Source organism: Rhinolophus sinicus, linkage group LG05, assembly GCF_036562045.2.
Source record: "Rhinolophus sinicus isolate RSC01 linkage group LG05, ASM3656204v1, whole genome shotgun sequence".
NCBI lineage: Eukaryota > Metazoa > Chordata > Mammalia > Chiroptera > Rhinolophidae > Rhinolophus > Rhinolophus sinicus.
In genome coordinates this window covers 171,742,349-171,765,144 of record NC_133755.1, presented here as the reverse complement: position 1 = coordinate 171,765,144, position 22,796 = coordinate 171,742,349, and the positions used below count along the sequence as shown (strand labels likewise).

The following is a 22,796-nucleotide window of genomic DNA, read 5'->3' as shown; positions in this document are numbered from 1 at the left end:
ATTTCTATCTAGTGCTTGAAACTGCAAAATTGGTGAGCAACAAAACCACATTATTTTTATTTTCCATTAAGTCAGGTTCCAATAAATCAGCCTCCTTTCTAACTCTTCGTTTTGGTCTCCAGGACCATGACCTGAATCCTACCAAAGTAATCAGATTGGTGCCATAAGTGTTCATATATGTGACAAGAGAGACCTTTTAGCTTCAAGGTTTTCTATTAAAATGTTGCTCCGAAAAATAAGTGTTACGCAGTCACAATAGTAAAGGTCTTCTCTAGTTGGTCATCTACTATATGTAAATGATACTTTGTGCAAAATGGGATAGAAAAATGTGTTTAATCATTACTAGGACATTTTTATTGGTGTAATTTTTGATAAATGAAGGTTTGACTGTATTGTTTTTTTGTTTTTTTGTTTTTCTTTGGGGGTTTCACACAATGTTTACATCGTGGGCAATTGGATAGAGCTTGTAGAAATATAAATGTCGTTGTCTAGTATGCATTTTTATAAGCTCTTTGCAGTAAGATTGTCCAGAGGTTTATTTTCTTCCTCTTTTACTGGTTTCAGTATTAAAATAAGAATGATTACATAATGCTAGAACCTGTCATTCAGTGTGTTAAAAATATACCTGTATATTACAGATATAAGTGGACATATACATTTTTATTTTAAAGAGAAATATTTTCTCCCAGTTTCTATTGTGTGTGTCAATAGCCATCAGACTGTATCTCTTTGCTTTGTATAGAAAGACACTCATGGAAAAATTTTCAGAAGCAACTCGTATTTCCTATAAAAAGAGAAATTTTTGCATCATGCTCTTATTTACATGTATCTTCCTAAGATTCCAAAAGGTATTTGTAAATATCCTTGTTGAGTATTTTTCAGTCACTATCTGCATACTTACTGACAACTAGTGCTAAGCCCTGTGTCTGGTATTAAGTATATAAAGATGTATCTGACTTCTTCCTTGTGCTCAAGAAGCCCCATGATCTGAGTTCCTGAGGGCACAGATTTGTAAATAACTATAATGGAATGTGATCCTTGTGATCTCAACAGTGTACTTAGGATGGAAGAAGTAAATAATTCTGGTTGGATAACTGAAAAAGATTACATATGAGCTGAGTAATGACAACTGACCAGAAATTTGCTACGGGGAAAAAGAGGAAAATGAAACTGTTCTAGATGTCTGTGTTCAAAACCATCTATTCTTCTCCACGCACAGACTAAGAAACTCATTCATTCCTCCAACAAGTATTTAAAGAGTTCCTACTGGGAACAAGACTTTAAGAAACAAGACACTTCTATGTGTGTGTTGTGTTGCAGCCTGTGATTGTTTAGAACCTGGAGACCATTTTTCTTTGCCCCTAGTATGTACCACATTTAAAGTTCCTTTAAGATGGGCATAGTGCCTACAGAGACTTTTTTTTTTTTTGAGAAGATTATATTCATTCATTCAATGAGTCGTCAGTCAGTCAGCCAACAATAGACATTGAGAGCCTGCCGTGCACTCAACAATGTTTAGGAAAGAACACTTATGTGAAAGGAAGGATTCAAGAGTTGTGTGCTTCCAGACAAAATTTTCTAAACAGAGGAGTCAGGATTGAGTTTGGTGAATGGCCACAGTTAGAAAGAAAGGAGAACGAGAAGGGAAAGAGGCCTGCAAACCAGGCAGGCTGAGCAAAGAGGTTTGGGGAGGAACAGATCAAGGAGATTGTGGCACCACCAAGGCCCAGTGCAGAGAGGCCAGTGGGCTCCTGCTCATGTGAAGGCCACTCCCAGGATCACTGTACCGGTGCAGCTGGAGGGAGCCGGAAGCAGGTGGAACATCAGGAGAGACACAGGAGGAGGAACAGGACAGGCAGAAGTGGGGTCAAGAGAAAATGTTCCTCAAAGTAGCAGAGAGCTGTGTATGTTTAAGGGCAAAATGGACATATGGACGCAACATTGGTGCCCAATGTTTTGGAATATTTATTATATCGTAAAAATTCTTTGTCTTATTTAATTTTCTTTATGTATTTTCAGGTTAATAAAATATATGAAGAACTTTTTGTATTTGTACACTGAACGTATCCCATATTTATGAACTTTTTTCTCATTGTTCCACTGTATTTACATTATAAGATACAAATGGACATTTGCAATAATAGACCATATTTCTAATGATTACATAAAGCACACACAATAATTTTGATTTTTATTGCACCGAATAGTTTTCATTGTAAAGGCTCATTTTATTCTGAATAATTTTATTTATATGCTTAGAATAAAAAGGCACTATTACATTTTTGCTCTCTAAATAATAAGCAGTGTCAATAGTAAAATTTAAAAGTGATTACAAATGAAAACTGTTATTTTTGAACATGTATTTCACAGCATGAGAACAAAATGTATTCAGTTGTTCATTTTATAAAGAGAGAAAAATGCACTTAAAATTAGAACTCTACCATTTCAGAGACTATAATTCATGCAGTCCTAAGAGAAATATAAATGCTTCATAGCAGTGGGTAGAGAAAAAAGGCACATTTCAATAACACATTTGGTGATTAAATGTCTCTACATAGAATTGTTATTTTTTAAGATAATTGAAAGTCAGGAATCCAGTCTCAGGCCTTTAACATGTTTTCAGAATCAGGAAACTATAGAACTTGAACCCAGGTGATAAATAGAAAAATGCCTTACTCTGTGAGAAATCTGAGGACACCTACCCCCCACTGACCATCAATATTAGTATAATTACTACTTTCTTCTGAGCCAAGATAGACCTTAATTCAAGGTTGGATGAACCCCAGTATGTTAGGTATCTTAATGACCTTCATAAAAAATAAAAGACCCTCCATGAATTGAAAGTTGGCCTTGCTGCCAAATACTATTCAGCAGTAAGAAAAGAAGAAATAGGACCATTTGTGACAACATGGATGGATCTTGAGGGTTTAATGCTAAGCGAAATAAGTCAGACAGAAAAAGCAGAGAACCATATGATTTCACTGATATGATATGTGGTATATAAACCAAAAACAACAAAAGAACAAGACAAACAAATGAGAAACAAAAACTCATAGACACAGACAATAGTTCAGTGGTTACCAGAGGGTAAGGGGGGATGGGGTGGGAGATGAGGGTAAGGGGGATCAAATATATGGTGATGGAAGGAGAACTGACTCTGGGTGGTTGGTAAACACACAATGGGATTTATAGATGATATAATACAGAATTGTACACCTGAAATCTATGTAACTTTACTAACAATTGTCACCCCAATAAACTTTAATTAAAAAAAAAGAAAAAAAAAAAACAATTTTGAGAAATTAAAAAAAAAAAAAAGAAGAAGAAAGAAAGTGGGCCTTGATTTATTTTCCTAGTAGTGGCAATGGATTTGCATTGATCAGTCTGTACTCTTGCACTTATGATCCCCTGGGTTCAATGTCACACTGTGAGAGGTTTCCTAGATTGCCCAGGCTGTGAAACAGAACATAGCCAGCCTACCCACCAAAGATGAAATCTGTACCCTTGGCTATGCTAACAGTGCTGCCACAGCAGGTCCGGAGCCAGGGAGGGTACCTGGGAGAGAATGTCCTATGGAAATGTGGCACCTGGTTAAGGCCCGGTAATGTGCTCACTCAGAGTGAAGCTGGAAAGTTGATCACGTTTCTCTGGGGCACCTCCTGCTCCCCTTTTAGGTCCTGCTTTCCTGTCTCCCTTATCTTTTACATTGATAGTGCCCTCTTTTTTTTGCCTATCTCACACCATCCCACCCTTGTCAAAAATCCCTTTCTAGAAAGATGCTGGTAATATGTATTTATGAAAGCCTAAGTGTCAGGTCTCCTGAGGTTTTTGAATGTTAAATTTATCTCCAAAGGATTGTTTTTCCGCTTACAGCTATCAAAAGGTAATTGCCGATCATATCCAAAATAAATCATTGAGGTATTTTAGAAATTTCTCCCACAAATTTCACAATGAATAGCAGAGGTACGACAGAGAGAAGCAGTTTTTGCACTTATTAATTAATTTATTTTTATTTTATTTTATAGCGGAAACCCCCAATGGTGGTAGAAGATCTTTTTGAAGACATGAAAGATGGTGTGAAGCTGCTTGCTCTCTTAGAGGTCCTATCTGGGCAGAAACTGGTAAGAATTTTTCTGGGACCAGACTTGTCAAATTGTTCCCATTTGGAATTAGCACTTGTGGAGTTAGGAACATAAAGGACTCTGCCCATACAGGCGAAAGTTCTTCCCTTTTGTCGTCAGTAAAACACAGGAAACACTAGATTGTGGGTCACTTCTGGGAGCAAGGAATACATTTCCTGTCTTATTCCCGCACACCTTCAGTAGATTGAAAACACTGTGTGTAGTAGTAGCAACCTTAGAAGTAAGCTAAGAACTTCGTTGGTAATCATCATGGTAAATAATGCACGTGTAGGGTGTCCAGGAAACTTAGCTAAAACTAACATCTACCTCGCTTTAAGTGTTTGCTTTCCATTTGGAAAGGATTGTTGGTTCATACCTGTGTATTTATATAGTTGTTTGTTGAAAATTAAGCTTGAGATGAACATGGCACTTTTTTTGTACGCTTGGGGACATCCTCCATCATCAGTCATTTGTAACAGGAACAGCATGTTCAGAATTGTTTGTTTTTATGTGCAGCGGAACCAGCAGAGTAAAAAACATTGACAGTGACTATAAAAAATGTTTTTCTACATCATCCAAATGATAAAATATTTATTTTTTATGGATTACTATCATTTTTTAAATTTCAAAGTGGTAGAGAAGTAAGTAGTGTGCAAACATAAACTATTTATAAATGATGTTTAGCAGAATCTGTGGTTACCAGAGAGTAAGGCATTGCAGGTGGCAGTAACGGTAAAGGAAGTTAAATATACAGTGATGGAAAGAAAATTGACTTTGGATGGTGAACACACATGCAATACATAGGTGATGTATTATAGAATTGTACACTTGAAACCTACATAATTTTATTTACCAATGTCACCCCAGTAAATATAATAAAATTTTTAAAAATTAAGAAAAAGGTATTGAACTTCAATAATAAATGGAGCTCAGGAAATAGTCTTCAGAATGTTGTCTAACACACTAGACACAGGGTCCAAAATTGGGAATACTTATTTTCTTCTTTATTTCATCTTGACAAGAGCTATACAATCATTATTACTTGAATAACTTATTTTTTAAGTGTTTTTGCCTGAACCTAAATTTCAGTTAATTTTGTGTAGGGAGCCCTAAAAATAACTCTCGTAAAAGGGTTGTTTGTTGAAAAATACAAACTGATAATCATTTTGTGTAAGTCGTTTATCTAATCTGATTAATATTGTAACAGAGGCTTTCTGTGCCCCAGATGTCATTTCAGCTCAGGTCTGATTTCAGCCATGGCAGTGGTGGACATCACCTCTACATTCAACTCTAGCACTGGGAGCATATCTGTGGAATTCTCCCCTCAGGGCTTATCAAAGCCACACATTTCACAAGGCAGCCCTCAAATGTAGGCGAGTTAATAGTCCCAATGGACACCCAACCAGTAGAAATGAGAGTCCATCAACAGTGTTCTAGTCTGTCATTTGTAGGTGGGTCAATTCTGAGATGTATTTTATACATCTCATAGAGAGCCTTGTGGGATTCTCAGGGGGATGGAGCCCCAGTTGCCCACAGTGGAGAGCATGAATAGTGCACCCTTTATTGGCTTTTCCCCTCCCCTGTTTCGCTTTCCACGCATTCTCATTTCTGCTACCTGGGATCATCTCCCCAGTAAACTACACACACTCAAGTCCTTGTCTCAAGCTCTGCTTTGGTGAAATCAAACAAGATACATGTGAACAGCCAATGTGGAATATACAGACATGTACATGAACTAAATAAACTGGATTAGCAGTAGGATATAGGAATAATTGAACTGAAGTAAATACTCCATTGATTGCCAGATATAACCAGTCATCTTCATTTGTCCTCCTGAATTAAGCTATTTCCTAGAAGGCGGAAGGAGCCTCCATTACAATTCAAATGGGTGTATTTAAGAAGTGTATTATTCTGTGTCAATATAATTCTGCCATTGTACTTGGCCAACAGTATACAGACACCTCCATGGGCATTTAAGTGATAATCTAAATGATTCTAGCAAAAGTTTATATTTTGATATAAGAATCCCACTTCTGTATAAATGCCCTACTCATTCAGACGTACATGTAGTTCGAATTATAAGATCTTAAAGCTAGGACCAATTTCAGGAATAATCTCAGCATTCTCATTTAACAGGTAGGGAAACAGACATAGAAGTACAGTTTCCGATTTCACTGTTATTATTTATTCATATTGAGCCCTTCGAGATTCTGAATTACATAAATGAATTACTCTGAAATTATAAATAAGCCTTGGGACTCTTTATTTAAATTTTGAACATGTATACATTATGGTTCAGGACCACGTGAAAATGAAAAGTGTCATTTAGAGGAATGAGTATCCTAGGCTTTTAGAGCTTTCAAAGGGAAAATGTGGGCAAGAGCATTTTCCACAGGACCATTAATACTGTTCAGGAAATTTATAATTATCTTAGAGATAGAACTCGATTAGGACTATTATACTTACATCACAGTTCGTATAGCCCAGGACTCTGGCTCTGACCATGACCTTCTAGGAAATGTTTCCAAATGGCTTAGTATTCCCTTGGGCACCAGCAACTCAGGGTAAGGGCGGAACCTCAATATCCTTGGTCTCTTTAATACTTGGTCCAGTATTCTGTACAGGAAACTTAAGTCTCAAAAGATGAATACAGTGATACCCTCTTGTCTATGATTTTATTTAAGGTCCTAGGGAATTTTTAAATGATTATTCTTGAATTTCTCTACATCCCTTGATTATTATTTACAGAACATTTACTCTTCAAATCAACGAGTGCTTGTATGTTTTTAATGACACATAAACATAGGAACACTAAATTTATTTTTACACTTAACATTTGGTAAGAATGTAAAGAGAATTACTATTGAAAAATTAGAAGTAATAGAAGTAATATGAATAGAATTTAAGAAATGCAGAGCAACTTATTTCTCATCCATTTTGTTAAACTTCTGTACAGTATTTTTAAAACTCTAACACTTTTCATTCAAGAGGATCCTAACAATCCATTTAAAAGTGCACAGTGGGCCCTCTTAGGAAATCAGATCATCAAAGACCCCTTCACATTCACCAGGTAGCTTTATTAGTAATCATATATTTAGAGTAGAAGTCAAGTCTGCAACTGGGTTTGGCATCATATAAGTGACTACCTATCCATCTAACATTTGTGGAGTTCTGTTATGGATAAGGCACTACCTTATCCCCTCTAAGGAAAGCAAAGACGCGTGAGTTATGATCAGTATCCTCAAAGAGCTAGTAGCCTAGTAGAAAGGATCATTGTATTCGTTAAGGCAGGTTAAGTTGTGTAAAATGGATGCAGTTATGAGACGGGATGATACAATAGGTGTTTATAACTTGCTTACTTAGCCAGGATAAATCCAAAGAAGAAAGGCAGAGAGAAAGTATTTTCCCTACTAGATATCAGGTCTTACAATGAGACTATGTCACTTAAGACAGTGTGGTATTGGTACAGCAGTGGATACCAATCCAGTAAAGTCTAGAAACAGACGAACACGTGAAATGGAACTTTAGGGGATGTCAGTTCTGACGGGGGCAAAAGACAAAAAGAAAGTATTCAATAAGTGGAACAGAAAAATAGTTTATCCTAACAGAAAAAAGATGACCTTGGATCCTTATCTCATGGCCTATACAAAAAAAAAAAAAAAAAATGGAGTAAGACCTAATGGCAAAAACACTTTAAACTCTTAGAGGAAAATATAGATAAATAGCTCTAAGACATCAGGATAGGGAAAAATCGTAAGGCACAAAATATTGACTGTAAAATATTGCTACATTTGACTAATATTAACCTTAGAAATGTTTTTAAATCAAAACCTTCCAAGAGTCTGACTAAAGAAATTAAAAATTGGTCAAAGATATTCACAATATGTGTTGTGAAAGGGTTAAGAAAAGATTATATCAAGAATATATAAAGTACATCTTCAAAATAATGAGGACAAACAGCCCCTTTAAAGGGAAACTTGGGCAAGAGATGCAAAAAGGCAAAAGGAAGCATTACTAAAGAAAGGAGGAAGAGCTGTTTATGTGGTTGTTGATCAAATGAAGCACCAATGAAGACCATAATGAAAGACCATGTTACAGACATTCAATAGAAAAAAAATTAATATCTGTCAAAATCAAATGTTGGACAGGATATGCATCCATAGGATTATATTTGTATTGCTGATAAGAGTGAAAAGTAGTGCAAACACTTTGGGAGAGTTTGGCATTACTTTGAAGTTCAAAAGTCACATTGACTCTGATGCAGCAATTCTATTCTTAGATATGCATCCAGGAGAAACTCTTTATGCTTGTCCTAAAGGTGGGATGTTGAATAATGATCTAGCAGCATAGGTCACAATAGACATAATCTGAAAGTGACCCAGATTCACATCAAAAGGAGAGTAGACCAATGGCACATAATATAGCTGTCAAAAGGAATGAAATACATTGACAGACAACAATGTGGATGGATCTTAGGAATAAAATATGTGGAAACTTAAGCCTCAAAAGATTAATACGGTGATGTCCTTTATATAAAGTTAAAAACTAAAATAAATATTATTTTAAGAACGCATATTCATAAAATGAATTTATATAAAGAGGAAAGCATTGGGTTTGATTTAGTATGATGGTTGCCATGGATATAGGAAGACAGATGGATGGATGAATGGTGGTGGTATTGAGGGGTACGGCTTTCATATTTAATTTCCGGGTCCTAGCTTTGTTTTAGTTGGCAGGTTCATAGGTGTTTTTTACATTAAGATAGGTACTTAACTCAATAAATTAGTGAGCCATACATGGACCAACGATGGTACTATGTCATTCATGTATAACATGTTCCCAAGTAATGATAAAAATAAAAAAAATTAGAAATCCATTTTCTGTTTAAATATATGTTTCAAATCATATCATACAGATTATTACCTGGTACACAATTAACTGGAAAGTAAAAGATACCTGATTATGAGCTTTAATGGGAGATTAACTAGTCCTGGTGTCACAGAGAAGAGAGCATTTTACTAGTTATGTGACTGTGGAGAAACTATTTCACCTCAAGTATCCATTTGGTTCCTGTAGATGTAAAGGAGGCTAATGCCATCTACTTCATTGAAATTATTTTAAGTTTTACAATTAACATTCCACATGGCACATAGAAAGCACGTCATAAATTGTAGTAATGCAAACACAGGTAACCAGAACATACTATTACGTGAATAACATTTTGATTCTTGCAGTCCTACTTTTTAACCTTAGCTCATATGCTCCATTTATTTTTGGTCATATGCACTGAGAAATGTTACTAATATTGTCAATAATCTTTCATGTTAGTATAACTGAAAAAACAAATGGTGAGTGACCAAGCGTACTGTTTTTAAGACTGCATTTTTCTAGAGCAGTTTTAAATTTACAACAAAATTAAGAGAAAAGTACAGAGATTTCCCATACCAACCCTGCCCTCGCACATGCAGCAGGAGTATTTTTCACATAAATACTTCCTCACTTACAGGAGTGAGAGTCTCAATAGACAACACAGGAATTTGATGAATTTGTGCTCTAAGACATGCAGAAACCTGAAAGGCAAAAGCATCAACAGATACGTTGAGAATGGGTGCCTTTTATTGAGTAAATTAGTACGTTTTCAAGGTGCTATGTGGATGATGCTCCTTTATGTATCTGCTAACATTTGTAGAAATTGAGTAATGCTGGTTGTTCCTGAATATCCTTCAAGTCTATTTTAACACACTAATAGATTGTGTAACTACCGTCCTGACGTGTGTGTTTGGGTCTATTCCTATGGTCCCTCTGTAGCCGTGTGAACAAGGACGGCGTCTGAAGCGAATCCACGCTGTGGCCAACATCGGCACGGCACTGAAGTTCCTTGAAGGAAGAAAGGTAAGGGCAACCGCACTGAAACACTATCAGAAGGGGTTGTGGGCGTACTGACATTATCAGTATTGACTGTGGAGTCAAAACTCTGCCTGTAATTTATACGGCATGCACTTGCAATGCTATTGTGAAATAATTATACATTTACAGAAAAGTGGCAAAAAAGGGGGACAGAGATTTCAAGTCCGTAGTTCACCCAGCTTCCTCTAATGTTCAGAACTTACACACAGTGCATGTATGTATGTACAATTCTCCAACTAGGGAAATTAAAATTGATATGATACTAGTAACCAAAGAACAGACATTAGTCTCCTCTCATCCATTTCCCTTCAGTGTCTTCTTTCTGTTCCAGGATCCAATGAGTAACACAACTTGCATTTGCTCGTTGTAGCTCTTTCGCTGTCTTCCTTCTTTCCTTGTCTGTCATAACTTTGGCACTTTCGGTAACTGCTGGCCAGTTATTTTGGAGAATGCCTCTCAGTTTGGGTTTGTATGATGCTTTCTCATGATTATGTTGAGGTTATGCATATGTGGCAAGAATCCAAGGAAATGGTGTATTCTTTTCAGTGCATCCTATTTTGCATGTAGGATCCTGACACGTCTTACTGCTGGTGATGTTCATTTTGGTCACTTGGTAAGCTCATCCACTGTGTTTTTTATGGTAAAATTATTATTTTTGCTTTATAATTGAGAAATAACTTAGGGGACATAACTGAGATCCTGCTAATATTCGGTTTCTTCTCAAACTTTGTTCACTGATGTTAGCATTGATTCCCTTCAGTAATTGTTTCTGTGCTGTTTGCCTTATGGCGATTTTGTATTTCCCTCATTCCACCTACATGCATTAATGGGAATTGTTCTGTAAGAAAAGGTGTCCTTTCTCTCCCCCCATTTATTTGTTTTTTCAATTATTTATTTCGGCATAGACTCATGGATATTTATTTTATTCTATAAGTGTAAATTATTATTATTATTATTATTATTTTTACATTGTTGTTCAAATGGTTCCAGTTTTGGCCATTAAAAGTTTCTTCAGGCTGGCCCCTGCTTATCTTGTATTTTCTCTGCCCCAGTCCTGGAATCAACCACTTCTCTAAGGAGGCTTTGTTCGTTTTATTAGCAAATGGCATTTAGAAACAAATATTTGGGTGCTATGTGTGTCCATTACTACTGAGGTTTCATTGCTCCTAAGCCCTCTCAACAGACAGATCTAGAAAATATGTTTACAAACCTGGGGGCCTCTCTCTCTCCCTCTTCCCGCCACCCCCCCCCCCCATAGCTTCTCCTATACATGTGTGTATAAGCCATTAGTTCAAGCTGATGCTTCTGATTTCAGTCTAACACCACAAGGCTATTCTAGCTCTCCATGCTTGTTTGTTTCTTTCTGTCTTACAGTGAAAATCTGTCTTTAATCTACACTATACTCAATTGCTTTTCAGCTCTAGTGTGCAGCACATAAAATAGTTTTGGAATTGATAACCCATACCCCTATGAGAAACAGATTTGCTAACTGGAGAACAGTATTTGTGTGCAATTCTTTTGGTCCTTAGCATTATAATATCCAGCCAAAAGACTGTTTTCCAAATGTATTTACGTTACTTCTGTTCTTCCCATCCCTTTTAGTGTGATTATGTTATTCATTTGAAATAGAGTTAGGTAACAGAATTATATTCCATTTGGGTAACCCCCCACCCCACCCCCCCACACACACACCTTCTAACTGAATACTTTTTTGGGGGAAATGAGGCATTCCTGTGATTCTAAGAGTAAAAGTTGGAGAAGTGCCACTCCGCCTTCATCCTTGCTGCTCCATTATCATTTCCTTCTCTGTCACTCCCTTTCATATTTCTAGGTAACCAGTCTCTTAGTTTCTCATTTCTTTAGCACAGATGTGCAGATGTATTTTCATATACCACCTCTTTCTTACATGAAGGGTTAACAACTATAGATACACTCTTGCACTTTGCGTTTTTCACTTAACATATCCTGGAAATCATCCAAATCAGTTCCTGGAGCTCTTCCTCACTCATCTTCACAGCTGCCTAGCATTCTGTTGTCTGGATATGTCAGTTTATTTAACCATTCTCTTGTGAATGAGCATTTAGGTTGTTTCTAATATTATTCAAATAGAAACAATGATGGAATTAATAACTGCATACCTACTTTCATATTGTTGGAAGGGAATTTTCTGGATAAATTCCTAGAGGTGTGATTGCTGGGTCAAAAAAGTAGGTGTGAATGAAGTTTTGTTAGGTTAGGTTTTGCCATATTTCCCTCCAAGATGGTTATACCAATCCCTTTAGATTTAACCTTTTCTAATTTGTCAGAATTCAGAAAGTATGTGTTTTGCAGTACCAAAACCAGCTTTATAAATGGATATCCAGATATTTCTGGAAAATAAAATGATCAGTTATTTATTTCTTTGTTTATATGCACTAAACTAATTCATGTACTTCACAATTGCATAATTAAATACTCTCTATAAGACAGAAACTCTGGAAAATACAGAATTAAAGAAAACTTAAAGAGTCTAGCTTTTAAATAATTTACAACTTGATAAATTCACTTGGTAGTAGAGTGAATCTGTATAAAGTTCAGTCAGTTCTCTAGAATATAAAAATAAAATTCCCCTTATTAGTTAATAGATTGGAGAAAAAAATGAATAACCTAATCTCTGAAAGGTATTGTTTGTAAAGAGGATCTGTTTTCACAGAAGACTTGTTTGCATAAGGTCCATTTTCACAGAACAATCCTAAGTAATATTTTTTTATAAGGTAGATTTTAAATATTATATTGACTAAGGGCAGAAGGTAATGCATTTGAATCTCAGAACAAAATCCAAAGCATTTCCCTTCCGTCTGTATCCACAAATCCCTAATCTCTTTTAATTAAAAAAAAAAATCTACCTGAAATATGTAGTTTGGACTACTCTTTCTTGCATTTCTTTCTCTGTAAACTCACAAAATAATTGACTACAGGAAGATATGTGTTTTTGAAGGCTTTTTGTTGCCCTCCCTCTTACTGTTTATTTTTCTTCTTTACAATTTAAGAACTTATTCTCAAACATAGGATCAAGAACCTGTCTTTGATCTTTGTACTTACTTTGTCCTCCAGTTTGATTTCTTCTTTAGATAATTAAAATGTATTTAGTCCTTGGATTCTTGCTTGATTTAAGGAATAACGAAGGCACTCCTCACTCAAGTTTTACTAGAGAAAATGCTAGCATTGTGTTTATTTTCCACTTGTTTACAGGGTTATTGAAAAAAGCATAGATTAGTATCTAATAAGATTTATGTATGTGTGACTGATGAATAGATCCATCACCACATCCACAAGTTTTTCTCTCCAATGTGGAATCAGGTGGATCCTTCCAAACAGTAATACAAGAGACCTCCCCGTCCATCTTTCCTAAAACTTGCCATAGTGCAGACACAAAGGACATAAATTTAGATTCCTATGAATTCCAGAAAGGTGATCTAAAAGATGAAGTGAGTGAGAGACTTACCATTGTAAGAGGAGGATTGAGCAGTGCAGGCCTGTCTTGAAGAAGGAAGCAAATACTCATCTTGTTCCAACTAGAGTTACCCCCAATGAAATGCCAGCACAACAATCCCAGGTTTTCCTACTGAACAAGAAAGCCAGTAATCTGGATTATTATTAAAATCTATTTATTTAATATATTTCAGTTATTTATTAGATAATTCAGGGAGTCGGCTACCGGTATTGCTGTTTAGAATGGTTCACTTGACATGCCATCAGAGAAAGCAACTAGTATAGAGTGGTGATGCCTCTATTCATTAGATTTTCCAATTTATCAAGAAAAACTGGTAATCTGGATTTTTTAATTGCATTTAAAAAAATGTATCCCCAAATAATTTGAATATTTTTTGGAAACATCTGTGGGCCTTGTATTAGTCTGCTATGGTTACCATAATAGAATACCACAGAGTAGGTGGCTTAAACAACAGGAATTTATTTTCTCATGGTTCTAGAGGCTGGAAATCCAAGATCAAGGTGCCAGCAGGGTTGGTTTCTTCCTGTCTTCGTGGCTTACAGACAGCCACTTTCTCTCTGGGTCTTCATAGGACCTTTCCTGTGTGCGTGTGGAGAGAGACAGCCCCTGTGTCTCTTTCTCTTCATATAAGGACACCAGTCCTATTGGATCAGGGCCCCACCCTTACAACCTCCTTTAACCTCGAGGCCCGACCTCCAAATAAAGTCACATTGTGGGTCAGGGCTTCAACATGTAAATTTTGGGGACATGCAATTCAGTCCATGCAGGCCTCTGGCTTGCAAAATCAAAATTTTCCAGGTAACGTGAACCAAGTACAATTGTCTAATCCAGGATTCTGAAACACTATATGCATCAGACTCACCTAGAGGTCTTGCTAAAATAGATTCTTGGGCTGCACGCCCTTAATTCCTGGGTCAGCAGGTCTGGGGTGAGGTCTCGCCTTCTGCATTCGTAACAAGGTCCCAGGTGATATGTTTGCTATTGCTCCAAGGAGCTCACTTTGAGAACCAGTGGTCCAATACCCTTCTGCTCTGATTTTATCCATCAATGTGATTCCATCCTCTTTTTGGCTTCTGGAAATGTTTCAGTCTCTTTGGATAACTCTCTATTGCCCCTCTAGCCTATTAACAACTTATTATAGGTTTGATAGGATTTTGTAAGGGAAAGAAGATTTAAAGAAACAAACAAACAAACAAAACACAAAAAAAAAAAAAAAAAAAAAAATCCTGTGCTCCACAAATCCACTGTAGAACACACAGTTTTTAGGAGAGAAAATAATTATGGAAAACACTTTTCTTCACAAGTTGAGCAAAAGATCGTTAGGTTCTATAATAAGTTGAATATGTTAACTTCATAGTACAATTAGAGCTGGGCTGGGGTAGGAAATTCAACTTATATTCAACGAGATTTTTTAAAAGAATGATATATAAGGAAAGGGAAATAATGTGTCCTCCGTGAAATGCAAGTCTCCCTCCGTATCTATGGGGGATTGGTTCCAAGACCCTGCAGATACCAAAATCTAAGGCTGCTCGAGTTCCTCATATAAAATGGCGCTGTATTTGCATATAAGCTCTTCACCTCCTCCAACATACTTTAAATTATCTCTAGGCTACTTAAAATACCTAATACAATGTAAATACTAAGTATATAGTTGTTACACTGTATTGTTTAAGGAATAATGACAAGAAAAAAATCTGTACATGTTCAGTGCAAACACAACCATCCTAGGCCTAGCTACATAGTACACATTGGCAACAATGTAACTTTTTAAGAGTATTTTTGATCTGCAGTTGGAACCTGAGGATACAGAGGGCCAACTGTAATCTTATGGTTATTAGGATATATTATAAATTTGTGGTCTATGGATTCTAAAATGGATATGGAGAAAATTCTGGAGAAGTTTTAAAACAGAGTAATCAAAATGATTATAAAGATTGTAGGAGCATTTTCTCAATCCATTGAGATTTTGCTTCCCAGCAATTGTCATCAGTTTGGCTCAAATAAACTCTTATAAGCTTTCAAAAAAAAAAAAGAAAGAAAGAAAAAAAAAGATTGCAATAGATTCTGTCATAAAGGTTAAAGAAATTTGATGTTCTTTATTTTTCGCAAACATATATTATATGTCTTACACTATGCTAGGTTTAAAACAAGTAGACACATACACTTATAATCTATGGCAGTTCTCAATTTTTCCTGTCTTTGAACATAATGAATGAACATTACCAGTGAGACAAAATCCCATAGATGACCTCAAGTTATTTCCAGTAATTTTTGTGCTAGCTTTTACACTGCCCTTATTGATAAATAACTAGTAAATTTAAATGAATTACCTCAAGCGTAAAGTATTTGCAGGGTGATTTTGCATCTGATAAATTTTTCTTAAAGTAAACCATTGACAAACTTCTGAACTTTATTATTATTAATAACACACCTCATGAAATCGTGGCTGAGAATGATTGAGCTAGAAGTTTAAGGAGTACTTTATTACTTTTTTTGTATTAAGGGATCATGACAATGATGAGCAGTTGTTAATTCTATAGAGATCGACTGAGATAAAATCCATCTTATTTGGACTTTGGAAATACCTTTTTTAATAGTTGGGAAGGCATTGAAATGAATAATTGAGAACAACTGTAGATAGATTAACATCTGTCCTGAATACTTCGTAGTTATCAGTGCCCAAAGTCGGAACCTGAAGCCTAACAGTCTCTTTTTCTTGACAATTTCTTGGCTTTCCTTTGTCTTTAAAATGTATTCCCCAAATCATGCTCTACATTTACTACCAACATTTTTTTTCACTTTGAACAAATAACGCTGATGTTGAAAGATTATTTATGTGTGTATATCATCTTCTCCCTTTGTTTTTCATGTCAGTCCATGTACAGAGGATCACCGGTTAGTATAAAATTAGAAATTTTAACTCCTGACTTTTATAGGTAGAAGAGAGCATAAGTTTCATTCTATTTGGTAACAAACTTCAAAGTAAGTGCATCTTCTTAAACTATTCACGGTTTCTCTTAAGTTGCAGTGACTTTCTGAATGCAAGGAATAACTTTTTTTTTTTTTTTTCTGTATGGCATTTTGTTGGTAATTATTTGCATGATGTCATGTTTTTTTTCAACTTTAAACATGTTTTTGAAATTCATTTTATAGTTATTTTTATTGTGTGCACCTAATGAACACTCCTAAAATTTCCACTGAAACCATGTGCTTTTTGTTTTTATGACTTACCCTACCACTGTACAAGTGTGACCAAGTTTGTTGATGTCTAATAAAGTGCTCGTTATTCCATAATTAAGTGGGTTATAATTTTCCAGTATATTACTACCACAGTTTTTTTTTTTTTTTTAACAGATTAAATTAGTTAACATTAACTCCACTGATATAGCTGATGGCCGACCCTCAATTGTTCTCGGACTGATGTGGACTATTATTCTATATTTCCAGGTATTGTGGTACAGCTCCCTTTTCAGTTGATATAATGTAATGGAGGGAAGGAGTGGGTGGACATTTTAATGATGCAGTCACTTGTCATACCTGTGGGGTTGATCCTTGAGCTGGCAGAAATGTGACCTTCACACATCCATTGTCCTTTGGTAGCAGAATTTCCTTTTCTTCCCTGTAAACGTATTATAGATAGAACTCCCCGAACAACTCTGGTAAAAGTACCCAGTCTGTTAAAGGGCAGGACACAGTGAAGATGAAATGGTGGTATCAGAAGTTGAGAAAATTTTTCTTTGTTCTCTGGAGGGGAGCAGTTCCACGCTCCTGCTAGATACTAAGGGGAGAAATTAAGTTGCTGTTCCATTCAGAATAGTGGTTCTGGACATTAGGGTTTTTTTTGTTGTTGTTTGCTTGTTTGTTTTAAAAGACTGCATTTTTTAGAGCAGTTGTAAATTCCCAGCAAAATTGACTGGAAGGTACAGAGATTTCCCACGTACCCCCAGCACCCACACATGCATAGCCTCCCGCTTAACCCATCAGAGCGGTTTATTTGTTCCAATTAATGAACCTACAGTGACACTTCATCCTCACTCAAAGTCCATAGTTTACATTAGGCTTCACTTTTGGTGGTGTACTTTCTATGAGTTTGGATAACCATTAGGCTCTATTTATTAATCCGTGCATGTATTTAACGAGTGTTTATTACTACGCATAAGGTACAGTTTTAGATGCAGCAGGGAGTACAAAGCAGAGTTAAGACTCAATCCTGCCCCTTAAAAGCTGACATCTTGTCAGTGGTGTTAAGGCTGTGAAGATAAACCGGTTTTAGTTGGAAAAGTGGAACATCTGAAAGAAGAACAAAGATGATTGTTACCTTTGTGCTGACTGTTGACGCACAGATTGAGGAGCTGACAAGCAACTTGCCCCAGCTGCAGCCCTTGTCCAGCAGCACGTCCTCCGTGGACAGCACCGTCAGCTCGGAGACTGCCAGCCCCCCCAGTAAACGGAAGGTGGCCACCAAGATCCAAGGAAATGCTAAGAAGGCTTTGTTGAAGTGGGTTCAGTACACCGCAGCCAAGTAAGTACCAAGAATTTGCTTACATTTGAAACGCTTGACTTTGAGTCATCAGTTTATGACTGAGTGCGTCCTCCAGTGGCTGCAAAACGTGAGGAGACATTTGCATGAATGGCTTTGCGTTGGGTCATGTTTCACTCTTTCCTTGAATTAAAAGATAAACACAAATCATTACTAAAGCTCTAGGAAAATGTTGCCATGAAACCTATTCCTTCTTGATGCATGTCATTGGGCCTGTGTAACTCAGTTGTTTAATCCCTATACTTTGATGAGCCGCATGAGGGCTAATTCTGTTTGTCGTTGTTTGGACTTACGCTCCTGTTAAATCACCTTTACACAGATAAATCTGAGGTTTAAACTTAATATTTCCTTCATAAGACTATTTAGTTCTATTTAATGATAGTGTGAACTAGGGTCCACATTTGGAAATAGTAATTATATTTGTTTTTGTTTCCTGAGACTTTCTAGCAATTTTAGTTTTTTAAAATTTTTCCTTTGTTTTTATCTTTTATCTGGAATGTAAATTCCTTTGTCAACTCCAGCTTTATGAACAGATAATTTGCTCCTAGTTTTGTTTCCTTCTGTTACATTAATAGGTATAATAAATTTATATGTGGTTACATTTATGTGATAATGGTGGATACAAAAGTACTACTTTCAAAAAGTATCTTTTCATAGCAATTTCAATAGAGTTTTTAATTGATCATACCCGTATTTTGTGGCAAGATGTGGTCAGTGGTAAGAGCTCTTCACATAGAAAGTGTGCTTTTCAATTATTTTTCTAAATGACCTGTAAGTCATTCACTTTCAATTTTTTTTTTGTATGCCTACATATAATATGACTCTTACTCTCTACTTCTGGAAAATAGTTGTAAACAAGTACTTACCATTATAAAATATTGAGACGCTGAGCATAGGGAGTTCTATTTTTAAAGTGTTTGAGGAACAAAAACAAGGAGAGAAAAAAGTAAACATAAAGAAGATGGAATTAATGTTACTAATGTAGATAGTTTTAATTTTCATAGTGTGTGGGTGTTTCTCTAATTTGGGGTATATTTTTTTTTTTTATTCAAGTTCACTCAAAAATATTTCTGAAAGCAAAGCTTTTGGCTCTTCAGAAACTGTAATCAAAATTAAATGAAAAGCCCTTCCTACATTGCTGGTGTGCTGTTTGCATTCCATCTACAGCAGTGTTACTAGTCTCTTTTGCAGTTTAACTGGGCAAGAAACATGCTGGGTAGGAAGAGACAGGTGACCACACACTATGACATTTGTCATGAGGCTATCACAATAAAAGTTTCTAATAAAGTAATATTTTCTTGTCCATTGTTTCACACATCATTACATTAACTGAAAATAAATTGAGTTTCATGTAACATTATAATAGCTTGAAGTAAAATTCAGATTTAATGCTGTGGGAGTTTTCCTGCATTAGTTTTGTTTCACACATGGTGTGAGGGGTTTCAAAGATGTGCAGGGGTCAAATGATAATTAAAGTCATTTCTACAACTTGTATATTTGTAACATCAGTGGAAGTTGTATGTTACTTATCTGTATAAATGTCCAGATTCATGGACTCAAGAGTTCTCGACCCATCAGCATATCAATGAGATACATTAGCTGCATAAATTGTAGAGATTTGGGGAGATGACTGTTTTCTGCCATAAAAGTGCTGTAATGAACATGTCATACCATTATGCTACTGAATTATTGATAATTTTTCTCAAAGCTGCTTTTTACACTATCCCAGGCTGCATTTTTCAGGCAATTTCTTACTTGACATGGATACAAGATTTGAGAATCTGTACCCATTTTAGTATATGACGTGTTCTAAAATGATAATCTGTGAGAGTCTGTAGTCTGAAGGTTTATCAGTTTGGAAAAGACTAAAGATGGTGAGAAAGGATAAAACATCCAGTAAACACCAGACAAATTGTCAGAGTTTATTCACTGTTTTCATATAAAATTTCTAAATATTTGGGAAGTAATTCAAAAAATAGCTTCAGCCATACAGGATAGTTATGTTCCCCCTCTTTCTGTCTTTTTCTTTTCTTTTCTTTTTTAACCAATTTCTTCTATCAGTATGTAGTGTCAAAAATAAAAGCGTTCGTTACAGCATATCTGACATTTGCATACCTTATTTTCAAATGGCTGAGAAGAACAATTGTATCTTAGGATAAAAATTAACAGGATAACCAAACAAATGAAGATACGTACCTCAGATCCCTTTAAAATAAGTTAAAGTTAATTTGAAGTAGAGGGCAGAAATGTCTATAAACAGAACATACTTCATCACTTCTTTAAGTGCTGTGTCTAAGTTTCTTTGATTTTGTATCAAAGATTCTTAAATGAGAGGTTTGGACTAGAATTAAAACTTTTAGGACTGTCACCAGTACTTTGATCTAAAACAAAACAGTGTAGGAGCACACGTGTGTGTGTGTGTGTGTGTGTGTGTGTGTGTGTATTCAAGGAATACAGAAGAAGAAAATGTACTGATGTTTTAAATTATTCCAACATAGTAAGTATATAGGAAAACATTTTATATGTTTATTTTTGAAAATGTCTAAGACAATAAACAAGTTCAAGGAAAATCAGAAAATGTGAATTACATGATGAATATTTATTAGCTAATTGTTTATTTACATCCCACCTTATTTTGTTAAAAAATAATTTGAGGTAGCTTTAGAGACTGTGAATACAAAAATAGTTATAATGAGGAAATGTGGGCAAAGAGGAAATTTAGGTAGAAAAGTAAGATGATGCCAGAAGCAAATGTATAAATGAACACATAACAGGAACATACTGCTCAAACTGGATGGATTTTGGCCAGTACGTCAGATGTTGGCTGAAAAAATGTATATTTGTACTACCAAAGACAGGAACTCTAAAAGAGCTAAAAAAAAAAAGATACTCAAGGTTACTTTACAAATACTAAAGTATTACACAATTGTTTTTTCAATGTTTATTTATGAAGCCAGTGATTAGATCCAACGATGGTCTTTTTAGGACAATGTATTTTATGCAAACTGAATGTACATTGGTAAAACATAAAGTGAATCTTGTTTACTGAGGTAAAAATCTAAGGGCACTTACCAACTTTCTATATTAATCAGTTTATCATTCAGACATATTGTATCTTACAGTTCATGGAAATTTTGAAAATATAGGGGAAAAGAAAAAGAATTGAGTGATGTTATTTCTGCTGTAATGAGACTGATTTTTTAAAAAGAAACTACTAGAATATTTTATCCATTGAATGTTACCTAATTAATGGATCACCTTTAAAGGCTCTAGACTTAAGGGATGTTGCCGCTGCTCAAAGGTATCTTTACTCTTTTGGGAACTATCTTTACAGTCGACAAGTTACATGTAGAAAAAAATTACTCATGTGAGTTGCCTCACCTCTGTTTTCAGCAATAAACTATTACTACTAACTTGAATCACTTTAACTATTGTAACTGGCTTTGAGTTAATCAAACCCCCCCCAAAAAAACAAATACTTGCCGCCAGTGCAATACCCTCAAGGCAATTAAAAAAAAAAGAGTTTATAAAACAATTTGATCTGTGGGGGAACTGGAGTCATTTGGCTCCTTTCTGACTGATGTGCAGATATGACCAACATCCATCTGCATTTGTTCATTTTAATGCATTTGATATAAATCAGACACAATAGACAAAGTTTATTATCTATTATGTCCGTCATAACCTGTGTGTGTATAACAGCTTACTCATCATTATCATTAACAATATGTTTGGTATTTTATCCAAAAAATATACAATGATGAATTATTATCATTTTTGGTGTTTTTCTAATTTTTCCTTTTTTAAAAATTTAGCTAGACAGTTTTCTCGGAATTGATTTCCTTTTAAAATGTGCTTTAAATTGAATATCTCAATTACTGAAAATTTTAATATAAAAAACTGTAAGTATGGAACCAGAATTTCTACATCTTATCTTCTTACCATCTAAACATATTGTTTTGTTTAAATGTTCTCAAAACTGGTTAAGTGATATAGCTAACTGCACTTCATTCATTGCGGGAAAGGATTGGACTCTGCATGAGGCCTTGAGGAAAATGCCTATCATCTCTTAGGAATGTGACATGATTTTATCTTTTTTTCACATGAAGGCAGACTGGAATAGAAGTGAAAGATTTTGGGCGGAGTTGGAGAAGTGGGGTTGCCTTTCACTCAGTCATCCATGCTATCCGACCAGAGCTAGTGGATTTGGAAAGGGTGAAAGGGAGATCTAACCGAGAAAACCTGGAAGAAGCTTTCACTATTGCTGAGACAGAACTGGGGATCCCCAGATTACTAGATCCCGAAGGTATGTTGAGTAACTGTTGGTTTATATGTCTTACACCCAGTAGGTTTATATATCTTACACCCAGTAGGATTATATGTCTTTCACCCAGTAGGTTTCTATGTCTTATACCCAGTAGGTTTATAGGTCTCACACCCAGTAGGTTTATAGGTCTCACATCCAGTAGGTTTTTATGTCTTACACCCAGAAATTGCAGATGACTTTCAAGACTCTATTAGAGGCCAGAACACTTGAGAGAAACACACACAAAATAATACCTTCCTGCACTGATTTTCTTTTGGAAAAAATATTTGCCTCTGTATTCGGGAGCAAAATATAGCTCGCTCTGAACAGCACTTGGACATAGGTGGTCAGCTAGGTGAACTGTACTTATTCACTATACATGTGGGTGGAATGAAAGTTTTAGAGGTGTGTGTTTGGGCATGGGATAAA

General features: G+C 35.6%; 1 protein-coding gene across 1 annotated transcript in view; it reads left to right on the top strand.

Annotated features, from left to right (window-relative positions):
* Positions 1 to 22,796, top strand: part of SYNE1 (spectrin repeat containing nuclear envelope protein 1) — a 390,131-nt gene that overhangs the window by 85,950 nt on the left and 281,385 nt on the right. The window contains exons 4-9 of the mRNA XM_074333963.1: positions 4,026 to 4,121; positions 9,930 to 10,013; positions 16,396 to 16,416; positions 16,876 to 16,968; positions 17,865 to 18,043; positions 22,171 to 22,367. Of these exons, the coding sequence (XP_074190064.1) occupies positions 4,026 to 4,121; positions 9,930 to 10,013; positions 16,396 to 16,416; positions 16,876 to 16,968; positions 17,865 to 18,043; positions 22,171 to 22,367 (670 nt within the window). The remainder of the gene's footprint in view (positions 1 to 4,025; positions 4,122 to 9,929; positions 10,014 to 16,395; positions 16,417 to 16,875; positions 16,969 to 17,864; positions 18,044 to 22,170; positions 22,368 to 22,796) is intronic.